The sequence below is a fragment of the Amia ocellicauda genome, chromosome 9 (genome assembly GCF_036373705.1).
Source record: "Amia ocellicauda isolate fAmiCal2 chromosome 9, fAmiCal2.hap1, whole genome shotgun sequence".
In the NCBI taxonomy this organism is placed as follows: domain Eukaryota; kingdom Metazoa; phylum Chordata; class Actinopteri; order Amiiformes; family Amiidae; genus Amia; species Amia ocellicauda.
Window position 1 is genome coordinate 35591069 of NC_089858.1, and position 16071 is coordinate 35607139.

Here is a 16071-nt window from a genome sequence, read left to right on the forward strand (position 1 = left end):
CCTTCATCTCCTCCCTCCATAACTCCTCCCTCCTCTCTGGCTGTTTCCCCTCTGCATTTAAACAAGCTGCTGTCATCCCACTCCTCAAGAAACCTACCCTTGACCCCACCTCTCCTCAGAACTACCGCCCTGTCTCCCTACTCCCCTTCCTCTCAAAGACTCTCGAGCAGGCGGTCCACCATCAGCTCTCTGCCTTTCTGTCCCATCACTCACTCCTGGATCCTCTGCAATCCGGCTTCCGCACAGCTCACTCCACTGAGACTGCTCTCCTGGCAGTCACTGACTCCCTCAGCTGTGCTCGGGCAGCCTCCCTCTTCTCACTCCATCCTCCTCTCCTGCCTCACTGACCTTGGAATCTCTGGAAATGCCTGGTTCTCCTCCTACCTCAACGACCGGATCTACCAAGTGACATGGTGAGGTTCCTCATCCACCCCCAGCCTCTCCTCACAGGCGTACCCCAAGGCATCGTCCTGGGCCCCCTCCTGCTCTCTCTCTACACTCGCTCCCCGGGCCCCCTCATCGCACCCCATGGTTTCTCCTACCACTTCTACGCAGATGATGCCCAGATCTTCCTGTCTTTTCCCTCGCATCTCTTCCTGCTTGTCTGTTATCTCCGCCTGGATGCACTCGCACCACCTCAAGCTCAACCTCTCCAAATCGGATCTCCTCTTTTTTCCCCACTCTGATCACCTTCTGCTGATCTCTCCATCTCAATCTCCTTGGAATCTACAACACTCTCTTCTTCTTCTTCTGCTAAGAATGTAGGAGTCACCCTCAATCCTGTGCTCTCCTACACTCCATCACCACGCTGACACGCACCTGCAGATTCTTCTTGAGCAACATACACCAAATCTGACCCTTCCACACCAACTACTCGACTGAGCTGCTCACCCAGTTACTGGTCCTCTCCCGCCTGGACTACTGCAACTCCCTCCTGGCCGGTCTGCCTGCAACTACTACTACTACTGCAACTCTGCGGCTCGTCTGGTGTCTCTCTGCCCGATTCGCACACGCTACTCCACTGCTCCGCTCCCTCCATTGGCTCCCGATACTGGCACGCATTCAGTTCAAGACCACACTGCATTTTGATTTCCCCAATGCTCCTTTTCCCTTGGCCCTTGACTGTGACCTAACACCTTTTCTGCTCTCAGCTCTTTCAATCCAGGATGTAAGACCTCATATATTGTATACACTTGTGTAAATTGGAATTTGTAATGTTTTGTGCCTTGAACTGCACTGCATTTTGGCACTTTTTGTACTTGGATAAGGATAAGGGCATATGCTAAGAAATAAATAATAATAATTATAATAATTATAGGAGAAACCATGGGATGCAATGAGGGGGCCCAGGAAGCGAGTGTAGAGAAAGAACAGGAGGGGGCCTAGGACAGAGCCTTGGGGTAAACCTGTGAGGAGAGGTTGAAGTGTGGACTTTGTTCTAGCCGTACGATTTTCATATTAAGAGACAGGCAGTGTAACCCACTCCTCCAGGCTGCACTTTGAGCACCTGAAGAAAACCCCAGTCCTGGTCCTGGATGTCAGTGAGGAGTTTGAGGAGAACAAGGTGGTTCAGGACAGACTGCTGGACCAGGTATGCAGAGTATTTTTTGATCAATTGATTTTATAACTGGCGTAGCTATGGCTTTAAACACATTACTCCTTAACACTGACCTCCAATGAGTATAACATGGCAATGGGAATGAAGAGACAGTGGCAGCATCATTCCTCTTGTTCTCTGACACTCACACACACTCTCTCTCACACTCACTGACACACACACATCAGTCTGTACTGAAAAATATGTATGGACTTCAGTGGAGCTATTTAGCTTGTCTATAAAGTGCTATTGTGTGTAGTATTGTACAGTATAAGGACCTTGATGTGACCCTGGAAGATACAGTGAGGTTGTAATTCAATACATGTCATGGGAGACATTTATTGTTATTATTATTATTTGTTGTCTTTTCCCTGTGCTGAGATGAAGTACCGGGTCATGCTGTGGGCTCCCCTGCTCAACTGCTTTTCTCCTCCAGCCCTGATCACAAAAACGTGATCCAGGTAGAAATCTAAATAGAAACTTATTATGTCAAGGAGTTTTAAAGCTGACCTCATCTTCTCCTGTGTGGCTGTTATTAGGAGGGTGGATCTGTTGCAATAAAATGTTTTTTGTGATGGACTGTTTTTGGAGTTCTATGTTATAGGTTGTACCATCAACAATTAATTTACCATTGTAGTGTTTCTTGGCCCCATTTAGAGTACTTGGACACTGTGGTGTGGGGCCCTCCCAGGCACCTTCTCAGGGCAGGCTACGCCCAGACAGAATTCAAAGCACTGGCATTGATCATATTTTATGCAGCCAATCACTTTGCAGGAAATGATTGTCAATTAATCACCTGCCCAAGGAAATTGTCGATTGGTCACAAAAGGAGGTAACACATGTGCCTCAGTGCTGTGTTACTATGGAAGAGTTGGCTTGATGTTAGTAAATGGATGAGGTAGTTTTGAGATTGTAAATCAGGAGATGCAACTGCTAAAGTAGCATGCTATATTTACAAGCAAATGGGTTTTATAAGATGTGTTATTTTTACAGTCAGACAGATCTGTGGAATTACAATGATCTTGAATGTTACTCTCACTTCATTATCATTTATTAAAAGCAATGGAAGTTAGCTATAAGCAAGGCTAGTTTGATAGGACAAATAAACTGATGTGACATTTAACATTCTTTGTGAAAAAGTAGTGCTAAAAGTATATTGGGTCAACATAGTACACAAATATTATACTAGAGCCCTTCCCCTTGCTAAATTGATTACAAAGAGGTTGTAGAAAACACAGTGGACCAGTCAGTCACCCCATCCAGAGGAACATGAATGCAAATGAAGACTCATCTACTTTTGAGCTTAATATTAAACTTTTTATTTTTATTTTTTTATTATTAACACAGCATCATTCTTCTATAAGATGAGATATTGGAAAGTCCTCAATATAAATCAAATATACATTTTCCAAAAGCTATAGTGATCTAGTTCTTAATCCAGCTCCTTCGTCTCAGGCGTCGCACAGCACAGATGGGAGAAGAAGGTCACAGACATGATCGCACGTGGAGGGTGTTGTGTATGAGGCGCCATTAGGGAATTCACTCCGTGGTGCACACACTATATAGTGAGACGCGTACGATGAGATTTCTGCTCACACACTATCCTGAGATACTACCGCACACAGTGAGAATGGTCATCAGTGTCAGGTCCACACCCATTTGTTCACACATATGCCACTTTTAAGATATAGCATCAGGTGTAGCCAGGGCAGAGATTTATTTCTTTAAAAATCCATTTGAATTATTGTCTGGGAAGATGTCCCACTAGAATTAGCTCTTTTGGAAGAGAACAGCTGTCTTCCGTGACAGGTTTATGGAAAATTACAATAATGTTGCGCTATATAAGAAATAACCAATAACCGTGGGGGGGGAGGGGGGGGGAGATGGGGTGTAGTCCAATACAGTAGAAAATGTAATCATGTTCCACTAGAACCGCCAAGATTTCAGACTAAATACAACTGCCACACCCGCAACATCTGCACCTCCTTCATAAAACACCTTTGAAATGCAAATTAAAAACAGTTGGTTAAAAATACGTTTACGGGCAGGTCTACACACTTAATACGGAAAAAGCTTAACATTGCTTAATGTGCTTTAATATACCCATTCATTTTCAGGGTTTGTACATTTACAGATAGCCAATTCCTAATCCTATGAATAAAGGATGGGTAGGTGTTTAATGAATGTACTTTAAACATTATTTATATTAAAACTTTAAAAATTAAAAGACAGACACCTATCAGACCAGTACTTTCAAGAATAGCATTTCAAGCAATATTAAAAACATAAGTATCATCATGTTAAGCCCCATTAACATTAACCGCAATTGGTTATAATAAGTATAACAGTCGTATTTATGTAGATATCCAATATTTTGTATATGGGACCGGTGACTGTTGTATATTTTGGATGTACACTGATCTGCCATAACATTATGACCACTGACAGGTGACGTGAATAACACTGCTAATCTCCTTATCATGGCACCTGTCATTGGGTGGGATATATTAGGCAGCAAGTGAACATTTTGACCTCAAAGTTGATGTATTAGAAGCAGGAAAAATGGGCAGCATAACGATCTGAGCGACTTTGACAAGGGCCAAATTGTGATGGCTAGACGACTGGGTCAGAGCATCTCCAAAACTGCAGCTCTTGTTGGGTGTTCCCAGTCTGCAGTGCTCAGTACCTATCAAAAGTGGTCCAAGGAAGGAAAAGCGGTGAACCGGCGACAGGGTCATGGGCGGCCAAGGCTCACTAATGCACGTGGGGAGCAAAGGCTGGCCCGTGTGGTCCAATCCAACAGACGAGCTACTGTAGCTCACGTTAATGCTGGTTCTGAAAGAAAGGTGTCAGAACACACAGTGCATTGCAGTTTGTTGCGTATGGGGCTGCGTAGCCGCAGACCAGTCAGGGTGCCCATGCTGACCCCTGTCCACTGCCGAAAGCACCTACAATGGACTCGTGAGCATCAGAACTGGACCACGGAGCAATGGAAGAAGGTGGCCTGGTCTGATGAATCACGAGTTCAAGGTGTTGACTTGGCCTCCAAATTCCCCAGATCTCAATCCAATCGAGAATCTGTGGGATGTGCTGGACAAACAAGTCCAATCCATGGAGGCCCCACCTCGCAACTTACAGGACTTAAAGGATCTGCTGCTAACGTCTTGGTGCCAGATACCACAGCACACCTTCAGAGGTCTAGTGGAGTCCATGCCTCGACGGGTCAGGGCTGTTTTGGCAGCCAAATGGGGACCAACACAATATTAGGCAGGTGGTCATAATGTTATGGCTGATCGGTATACGTGGTTACATTATAAGTGCAGTAAAGCCATGTTGAGCATTTTCCCCACATTAAGTGCAATTTACACTTAACTACCATAATGCTTCACAAGATACTTATGTTTTAAGAAATATTAAAAGCATCAAGTTTTTTGTCATGGGTGTCTGTCTTGTCATTTATGATGTTTGGATGCAAACAGGTTGGTTTTCAGTACAGTAAGCCATATTATGCTCCTCAACATTTAAAATTCACATTCAAATTGATTATATGCAGGGCTTAAAGGGGATCTCCACCGAAATTCCAGTTTCTAAATTCACAGGTTATTCTATTAGTAGAAACATATTCTGTGCAGTGAGTGTTCCATGTCCAGCTCATTCTATGCAACAGAAATCAGCGATCGTGAAATATGCCATGACATCACACAGGTGGTAACTCTGGAGCTGCTTTGCTGGAAGTGAATGGAGAAAATCAGAAAAGTCACAAAAATAATTTAAAACAAACATTTTATCGAAATACCCCATCACCCTATTTTTCAAAAAAAAAAAACATCGGTTGGTTCACAACCCAGATCTGTCACTATCATCTTACATGATTATTTTATTTGAGGGACGACGTGTAGAGTACAGCAGAGTGCAAACTGTGCAAGCTTGTTCTCCAAAGAGGAATCCGGCTCTTTGTTTTAATCTGACTGCTGGCAGAAGCGAGAAGACTGAAGAAGATTAAAACAAAGAGCCGGATTCCTCTTTGGAGAACAAGCTTGCACAGTTTGCACTCTGCTGTACTCTACACGTCGTCCCTCAAATAAAATAATATTTCGATAAAATGTTTGTTTTAAATTATTTTTGTGACTTTTCTTTTCAGCTGTTCTCCTCCAAAAGAGCTAATTCTAGTGGGATGTATTGCCAGACAACAATGTATAGGGAAGGATCTGAGTGTGACCTCACAGCGTGCGTCTCGCGGAGTGAACTCACAGCGTGCGTCTCGCGGAGTGACCTCACAGCGTGCGTCTCGCGGAGTGACCTCACAGCGTGCGTCTCGCGGAGTGACCTCACAGCGTGCGTCTCGCGGAGTGACCTCACAGCGCGCGTCTACCGGAGTGACCTCACAGCGCGCGTCTACCGGAGTGAACTCACAGCGCGCGTCTCGCGGAGTGACCTCACAGCGCGCGTCTACCGGAGTGAACTCACAGCGCGCGTCTACCGGAGTGAACTCACAGCGCGCGTCTACCGGAGTGAACTCACAGCGCGCGTCTCGCGGAGTGAACTCACAGCGCGCGTCTCGCGGAGTGAACTCACAGCGCGCGTCTCGCGGAGTGAACTCACAGCGCGCGTCTCGCGGAGTGACCTCACAGCGCGCGTCTCGCGGAGTGACCTCACAGCGTGCGTCTCGCGGAGTGACCTCACAGCGTGCGTCTACCGGAGTGACCTCACAGCGTGCGTCTACCGGAGTGACCTCACAGCGTGCGTCTCGTGGAGTGACCTCACAGCGTGCGTCTCGTGGAGTGAACTCATACACGTATACTGTATGTACAATGGAGAGAATTCTCTCCCAAACGGCACCTCATAGTTGTGGCCTGGGCCGCTGTCTCCCCAGCCCCTGAAACAGAGAGAGAATCATGAATCAAGTTTTCTGTCCCCCTCTCCCCCCTGAATTGTAATAATAATATAAATATTTTTTTAAAATATTAACACAGCATCGTTCTTCTCTAAGATTAGATATTGGAAAGCCCTCGATATAAATAAAAGATCAATTTCCTAAAAGCTATACTTAAACACACAATACAGAACAGGACAGTTATTCAGCTCTTTAAAATTCTCTCAAACGTTTTGTCTTCTTAAAAGTTTCTTTCTTTCTGCATATATGTTTCAGTTAATTTGTTTAAATACGTGTGAACCTACTAAAACAGCTTTGATTTAGCTTTGACTCAGTTTGGAACAAATTGGAGAGGTTTGGTTTCTAAAATATCTACACAGCCTTCACATTCACTTACATATGGTTACAGTGCAGAGTCCCAGTCAGCCCCACATGATTTATATCTGGTATAACATCAGCGCGTCAAGGGAATGGTGAAGAGCAATTCCAACAGCGTAGCTGAATTTGACACCCAAGTGGGCTCCAGTTCATCCTGTACAGTCTGGTAGTACGAATCCAGCTCCCTCGTCATGGATATCACACAGCACAGACAGCAGCAAAAGTTACAGACGTGATTCCACATGGAGGTCGCTGCCCCCCTGGCCCCTGAAACAGAGGGAAGATCATGAATCATGGTTTCTGTCCTCCCTCCCCCTGCTAACCAGTCCCTTCCATCCCTTGCCCCAGCAATACCTGATGGGAGATGCCCCTCTGCTCTGCTCTGGCCTGGCCTGCAGGTCCTGGTTGTGTGGGCAGGTTCTGTGTGCAGACAGGGCAGATCAGGTCAGAGTCTCAGTACAAACACCACAGACAGACAGAGCTCCACTGCTGATGTCATCATGCATCCTGTGTGGCTGTGTGACACTCAGGCGGAGGAGCTAAACACAGGGCTGCAGCATCAACAGCCAAACTAATACACCAATGCAATAACATACAGAAATCAGTTCTGTGTGTGTCTTCTGTCTTCCCATGGCATATCAAAGTGTACATCTTGACATTAGATGCAATCGAACTGAACTAAAGCAGCCCATGCTTTCAGTAAAGCACACTAATCCATTCGTATAAAGCTGAGTGAAAGGATAATAATCCACAGCACAGTCTGGGAAAGGAAATATGTTCATTGTAGACTATTATTATTCTGATACATTTTCTTTTAGTTTATATTATTTGACTAAAAATAATTTAAAAGTCAATCTTCATGTATATTAAGATTTTATTAATATTGTGCTTTTTAGTTTTGTCCTGTAGTATAGTTTATAAGACTGATTTTATAAGTAATTTTATTTATTTTTCCACACATATGTGTAATGTTTAATTGCTTGTGCAAAACTGGATATCTGTTAATCCTGACAATAAAGCACCTTACTTACGAGAGAGGGAGTGAGTACAATGTACCTCTTCGTGGTTGTTCTTTTTGCAGGGACACCTCAGCGCCTCTTTGACCCATTGCAGGAATGGCTTTTTGGGGTCCTTTGTATGGAATTGCCTCCAGGCCGAGTCCCACTCTGGATTCACCTGCGAGTGGTTTAGTACATATTAACACAAAGATCTGCGGTACGGACCTCGGGTTTCACCTGAGAAAATGAACCTCAAATAGCGAATACATGGTGCAAAACTCAACAACGTGCATATAATAGGTACTGACATTGTGATGCATCTAGTTCTATTTTTCAAGCATTAAAAAATGCAAATTTAAAAGTGCAATAGGTGCACCTCGAGGCACGCATGTTATTATCCGAGTTGTAAAACACAAAGCTGCAACCTGACCTCAGATTTGTAATAAAAATCATAGATTTACTGTGAAAATAGTACATGCAACCTTAATCTTGACCTTTGACCTCCCCTTTAAGGTCAATCAATGCTTAAAATAGTTCATATTGCCTAAAGAGTGTAGATAGACTACCAATTGCTACAGAACTCAGATAGGAACTCATAAGGTCTTTTCAAAAATGTCCTCCACCGTGACCTTTGACCTTTCATTCAGGTCAAAGTGAGAACTGACTCATAACTCCTTACATAGTGCACTCATACTTATATAGGCAACCATGTATGATCAATCTGAAAATACCACTTCTCATGACCTTTGACCTTCCTGTAAGGTCAAATGCAAAACTCTCATGTATCCTTCCAGACAAAAGCTGTGAAGCTGCTTTAAAGCTACAATTCCTTAAAAAGGTGGCTTGTATTCATCACAGCTCACATGGGAGCTTTATCTGCTTATCAGTACTAATACAACATAAGGAAAAAACAAATCAAATAAATCAAATAATTATGAAAGAAATTGATGTCTAAGACTAAGACAGAAAATGTACCAACACAGCTCACGTTGAGGATTACAACTTTCTTACCATCAGCTGTTGAATGTCAAAACCCCACTAGAGACCTTTTCTCTTAGATGGGTGTTTTTAACCTTCAATTTAAAACTGAGCTCTTAATTGCTTAATTGAACCTTAATCGAAGCATAAATCTGGTTAGATTTGACTTTTTCAATTGTGTAATAAAAAACTTGGTTCTTTAATAAGTTATTTATACAGTTCTACACTCACCTAAAGGATTATTAGGAACACCATACTAATACTGTGTTTGACCCCCTTTCGCCTTCAGAACTGCCTTAATTCTACGTGGCATTGATTCAACAAGGTGCTGAAAGCATTCTTTAGAAATGTTGGCCCATATTGATAGGATAGCATCTTGCAGTTGATGGAGATTTGTGGGATGCACATCCAGGGCACGAAGCTCCCGTTCCACCACATCCCAAAGATTCTCTATTGGGTTGAGATCTGGTGACTGTGGGGGCCAGTTTAGTACAGTGAACTCATTGTCATGTTCAAGAAACCAATTTGAAATGATTCGACCTTTGTGACATGGTGCATTATCCTGCTGGAAGTAGCCATCAGAGGATGGGTACATGGTGGTCATAAAGGGATGGACATGGTCAGAAACAATGCTCAGGTAGGCCGTGGCATTTAAACGATGCCCAATTGGCACTAAGGGGCCTAAAGTGTGCCAAGAAAACATCCCCACACCATTACACCACCACCACCAGCCTGCACAGTGGTAACAAGGCATGATGGATCCATGTTCTCATTCTGTTTACGCCAAATTCTGACTCTACCATCTGAATGTCTCAACAGAAATCGAGACTCATCAGACCAGGCAACATTTTTCCAGTCTTCAACTGTCCAATTTTGGTGAGCTTGTGCAAATTGTAGCCTCTTTTTCCTATTTGTAGTGGAGATGAGTGGTACCCGGTGGGGTCTTCTGCTGTTGTAGCCCATCCGCCTCAAGGTTGTACGTGTTGTGGCTTCACAAATGCTTTGCTGCATACCTCGGTTGTAACGAGTGGTTATTTCAGTCAAAGTTGCTCTTCTATCAGCTTGAATCAGTCGGCCCATTCTCCTCTGACCTCTAGCATCAACAAGGCATTTTCGCCCACAGGACTGCCGCATACTGGATGTTTTTCCCTTTTCACACCATTCTTTGTAAACCCTAGAAATGGTTGTGCGTGAAAATCCCAGTAACTGAGCAGATTGTGAAATACTCAGACCGGCCCGTCTGGCACCAACAACCATGCCACGCTCAAAATTGCATAAATCACCTTTCTTTCCCATTCAGACATTCAATTTGGAGTTCAGGAGATTGTCTTGACCAGGACCACACCCCTAAATGCATTGAAGCAACTGCCATGTGATTGGTTGGTTAGATAATTGCATTAATGAGAAATTGAACAGGTGTTCCTAATAATCCTTTAGGTGAGTGTATATTGAACCTAAAACCCCTACTGGTTAAAATCTTCACTAGCTCTAATTTTATTAGTTCAATTAAGTCATTGAGAGCTCTGTTGGAACAAAAACCAAGCAGGTTTGGGGGGCTTCCAGGACCAGGGATGGGAACCACTGCTTTAAATGACTCAAGGAGCACACATTACACCCTAACTCAGTGAGTGATCTGGGCAACAGAAGATGAACCTAACTTAATTCACTGCTGTACTGGTCAATCGCAAACCCACAAGCTTTCTGCAGATTGCCAACTTGCCAATAATAGAGATTTTTTTTTTTTTCCACTACATCACACCTCCGAGCCCTGGGAACCCAACTAGTCCACAGGATTTCAGAGTAAGCCAATCGTACAACAGCTAGTCAATGCCGGTTCACTTAACCAATATAGATAAACAGATCAACTGAAAGATAAATAGATGGAGACTGGCAGGTACATACACCAAACACCACCACTGTAAGGATGAGCTTTCAAATGACTAAAGGCCTTAATAAATGTAAGTTTGTCTAAATCTGACCAGTTCTACAAGCGATCAGGACGGGATGCCAGGCCGGGGCCACACTCACCTCGCAGGGGACGGGAAGGGTCTCAGCCACCGTCTCCATGGCCACGTTCCTGACCCCGGCCCTCAGAGAGCGCAGGCACACCGGGCAGCGCCGCAGCTTCGGCCGACACCGTCCGCAGATCAGGTGCCCGGACTTGCATTGCCGGATCTGCGGCAGCACGAAGTCGAAACACACCGGACACTGGAACAGCTCAATCACGTCTTCCGCTTTGGCCGACAGGGCATCGGCGGCTGAAACGCCACAGTACTAATACAAGGGAAGGAAACACACAGGCAATCATTAATTAAGGAAGAAGCGGAGAACAAATCCAATACATTGAACAAAAGTAACGCAGCATTTTCATAGGAATCAAGGAAAACAAAAAATACAGTTTTCAAATAAGGATATTTTTGTATGGATGATCTAAATACTCACCCTGTCGTAGGTAAAGCGAAGAATCAAGGCCACTTTGTCCATGGCTAAGTTTCTGACATTGATCCTGTGACAGCCGGAACAGCTCGGACAGAATTTCTGGTACGACCGGCAGCTCTTGCACATCAGATGCCCGCCGCGGCACTGCTTGATCGGGGGCTGCACGGAGCCCCGGCACCGCGAGCACTGGAACAGCGCCACGGCGGACAGGCCGGCATCGCCGATATCGTCCTAAGACAACGTAAGAACAAAACACATCAGATACACATTCAGTCACACATGAAGCAACACATTGACACATCAATAAAGGAAAAACTCACTTCATTTTTGGTCGGATTTACATATACACCTTCCTCATCCACCGGCTCCTGAGTCTATGCACTTGTTTTCCGCTGGAGAGACGATTGTGACGTTTCCATGACACGTAACGCTAGAACGTATTGGATAATTACATACGTCATATCCTCTCACACAATCCGGCCACGCCCGTTTTTCTTAACCCTTTGTGCAAGGGTAATGGTGGCCATTGATCTTTAAATATCTTGCTTTCAACTGATTATCATGTCCATATAGCTATGTACAGGCTGACCACTCATCTTCATTCCTGGAGTCGATGTGTCAGACGTCTGACCTCTAAACATAGCTAAATCTGCAATAAAGTGAATAAACTCTTGACATGAGCACCAATGGTGTAAACCAGGCATTAACTTAGATGAATTATTAGCCTAGTGTGTTTTTTGTTTTCACTGTGTAAAATGTGATGCTGCATAAAAAAAATAAAAAAAATAGACAAAAAGTTTGAGTTTATTTATTGAAAGGTATTTGCTTTTGAACAGTCTCCTCCTTACCATTTAAAAGGCGACCAGGAAAATCTGATAATGCAGAGGCTGTTGAGACACCATCTTTTTGTAGATGTATCTGTCTCTAAAAACACAACAAAATAGCACAATTTAATACTTTAGTACTTGGATTTACTTGTTCTATCAGGATTGCTTAAACCAAGTAACTGAATTGCTTATCAGCTAATATGCTAATTAAACTTACTTATGGAGCTAACTTCACTGATTAAATTAAACAATATCAAGATTTTTTGTTTACTGAACATAGTTAATAGGTTTTCTTACATTTTACATTACTAGCAATTGCTACCAAATATTGTACATTGTATTAGTGTTGAGTAATTATATTTATTAATTTAACATCTGTCAAAAAAGCTTTTAACATTTGCACTCAAATCTGCAAATGCACATTTTTAGTTTTTACTTTACACTGATACCCAACAGAAGTAATGATTGTATATAATAATAATAATAATAATAATAATAATAATAATAATAATAATAATAATAATAACTTGAAGAAGGGAATGTAATATTATTTTTAAAATCAGACAGCAATGATATAATCATATGATGCATAGTTTTAAAATATAGTGAACATGCATTATCATCATAATTTATATGATTTAATTTGAAAATGAATTGCATATGCATACATTTATATGTGCAGGAAACCAACTTTATAGACTAATCTGAAAGTTTAATTTTAAAACCAGGAGTGCAATACCATTAAGTGACACCAGGTAGCAGCAAACGTTTACCAAAACCTAGACTTCCTTGTTCGGCTGCCACCACAATCGTGGCCGAGAGCTAGACTGGACACCGTGCTGGTACAGTGCAGTTTAACAAAACACAGTAAGATCATGCAGATCAGTATTAGCAATACACACGTACTGGCCTTCCACACTTTAATCAATGTTTCCACAAATGCTTACAGTTTCTTTTTATATTTGGAATTTCCCATTCCCATTCATTATCAAAGGGTGTGATCAAAATATATATATTCTTAAAGTTGAATATTACAAAGAAGGCAGAAAATGCAGAGTACTTCACAAAATAATGTAGGCCTATATTTTATAGTAAGATTCTTGTGAAGAGAGCTGACGTATGACTAGCCATCTGAAACTTTTATAAGAGCCTGTGAATTATTAGTTTATTTACATTGTTAAGTGTATTTTCCTTTATAGTTTTTTAAAACATCCAACATCCCCAATTAATTACGTATACTGTACATATCTAAACCTGATTCAGTTGAGTCAGTAGAAAAGTAATCCCAACCTTAATGAAAGCCTATGTTTACAAGGGATTCTAACCCTAACGCTAGCCAAAATGTAATCCTAATTTAATTTGTGAAATTAAATCTAATTAAAAATGTTTCTTTAGTCAAAATATGAACCTGAGTGTGACCTTAAGGCCATTCCTGCTTTCACCCTTACCACTATATGTAGTTTACCCTTGCTTATAAAAGCCTATATATATATATATATATATATATATATATATATATATATATATATATATATATATATACACTCACCTAAAGGATTATTAGGAACACCTGTTCAATTTCTCATTAATGCAATTATCTAACCAACCAATCACATGGCAGTTGCTTCAATGCATTTAGGGGTGTGGTCCTGGTCAAGACAATCTCCTGAACTCCAAACTGAATGTCTGAATGGGAAAGAAAGGTGATTTAAGCAATTTTGAGTGTGGCATGGTTGTTGGTGCCAGACGGGCCGGTCTGAGTATTTCACAATCTGCTCGGTTACTGGGATTTTCACGCACAACCATTTCTAGGGTTTACAAAGAATGGTGTGAAAAGGGAAAAACATCCAGTATGCGGCAGTCCTGTGGGCGAAAATGCCTTGTTGATGCTAGAGGTCAGAGGAGAATGGGCCGACTGATTCAAGCTGATAGAAGAGCAACTTTGACTGAAATAACCACTTGTTACAACCGAGGTATGCAGCAAAGCATTTGTGAAGCCACAACACGTACAACCTTGAGGCGGATGGGCTACAACAGCAGAAGACCCCACCGGGTACCACTCATCTCCACTACAAATAGGAAAAAGAGGCTACAATTTGCACAAGCTCACCAAAATTGGACAGTTGAAGACTGGAAAAATGTTGCTTGGTCTGATGAGTCTCGATTTCTGTTGAGACATTCAGATGGTAGAGTCAGAATTTGGCGTAAACAGAATGAGAACATGGATCCATCATGCCTTGTTACCACTGTGCAGGCTGGTGGTGGTGGTGTAATGGTGTGGGGGATGTTTTCTTGGCACACTTTAGGCCCCTTAGTGCCAATTGGGCATCGTTTAAATGCCACGGCCTACCTGAGCATTGTTTCTGACCATGTCCATCCCTTTATGACCACCATGTACCCATCCTCTGATGGCTACTTCCAGCAGGATAATGCACCATGTCACAAAGGTCGAATCATTTCAAATTGGTTTCTTGAACATGACAATGAGTTCACTGTACTAAACTGGCCCCCACAGTCACCAGATCTCAACCCAATAGAGCATCTTTGGGATGTGGTGGAACGGGAGCTTCGTGCCCTGTATGTGCATCCCACAAATCTCCATCAACTGCAAGATGCTATCCTATCAATATGGGCCAACATTTCTAAAGAATGCTTTCAGCACCTTGTTGAATCAATGCCACGTAGAATTAAGGCAGTTCTGAAGGCGAAAGGGGGTCAAACACAGTATTAGTATGGTGTTCCTAATAATCCTTTAGGTGAGTGTATATATATATATATATATAAAAACTAACTTGTTCTTTTCTTATGGAAGTTCTTTATTTAAAGGCAGTTTGATTGATTCCAAATTGGGTTCCGGAATCTTTATTGCCTGCCTTCAAAATGGCGTTAATTGGAATTGGAATTGGATTTTTAGAAAAGGCCTGTTAGTCTTGTGCAGAAGGGTACCAGCTTTCTATAGCCTGCATCATGCTAGGGACTCTAGCCTATTAGATTTGAGTTTTAGCTTTTGCAGACGCCCTGGTAATGCAGATACACCACCGGGCCATCTGTGTGTGACAAAATCACCCCTCTGGGGCTCGCTCTCAATTATACTTACAGCAAAAAAAAAAATATATATATATAGAGAGAGAGAGGCTGCAGCCTGGACCATGAATAAAACATACACAGAATAATGCGAGAAAGCACAGTGACTTTTTTTCTAATGCAACCTAAAAAAAGAAGGGGGGAAAAACATTAGAGAAGTCGATACGCAGCTGCACACATCACTGGTTTAACGTTGCTCTAAATTTCCTAATCTTACTGATGAAGACTTTGGACTTTGTTTATTTCCTTAATCTTTTTTTAATTAGGTTTGAGCATCTTGCAAAGAACCAGAAAGTGTTGTTTAATACCGTCCCCATGTCGTGAGAGACAAACAGTATAAATGCTTCATGGCCTGCCCACTGAGTTTGAGTTCAGAGAAGGTAACGCTTCTCTGGGATTCTGGGAAGCAGGTTCTCAGCAAGTGAGAGTGTTTATTTATTTGTTGATTCTTGGCTGATGAAGGTTTTTTTTTTTAAAGCAACAGAATGCTTTTGTAAAGACTGGCTGATTATCACACTTGGCAGGTGCAGTGTATCAGAATACATGCTGTGAACCAAAATAATCTGCTCCACTGCAAATAAAAAAACACAAATCGCCAGGCTAACTGAATCCCATCAGCATAATCAGCCATCATTAGATCACTTAAAAATCCTGTCTTTATTTATTTACTGTATACAGGAATACCGTATACGTGAGGCCAGGGATGTGAACTACAATGTGCTCATATTGAAGGTAAAAACTCCAGACAGCACTGCAGATTTGATTAAGTTAAGCTGCCTTGGCTGTCTGTGATGTTTTTGGTTTTATTAAATTATGCATGTGAATATTTCTTTAAATGGAAGCAAATAGGTTTTAGAAAAGAGGGGGAAACCAAAATGATGTCCAAGCACTCCTGGA

General features: G+C 42.3%; 1 protein-coding gene across 2 annotated transcripts; it reads right to left on the reverse strand.

Annotated features, from left to right (window-relative positions):
• Window positions 1–5686: 5686 nt before the first annotated feature.
• Window positions 5687–11684, reverse strand: LOC136759325 (E3 ubiquitin-protein ligase siah2). Of its 2 annotated transcripts, XR_010820023.1 has the most exons (7): window positions 11584–11684; window positions 11267–11494; window positions 10853–11098; window positions 7880–8024; window positions 7203–7268; window positions 6868–7115; window positions 5687–6473 (listed from the first exon to the last, which is right to left on the reverse strand). XR_010820023.1 is itself a non-coding variant. In XM_066714257.1 (6 exons), the coding sequence occupies exons 2-6, from the start codon at window positions 11387–11389 to the stop codon at window positions 7047–7049; spliced, it is 624 nt and encodes a 207-aa protein (XP_066570354.1). In that variant the 5' UTR covers window positions 11390–11494; window positions 11584–11684; the 3' UTR covers window positions 6952–7046. The 2 variants fall into 2 exon arrangements, 1 of the variants encoding a protein (XP_066570354.1); XM_066714257.1 differs by lacking the exon at window positions 5687–6473 and having other exon boundaries at window positions 6952–7115; window positions 7905–8024.
• Window positions 11685–16071: the final 4387 nt, after the last annotated feature.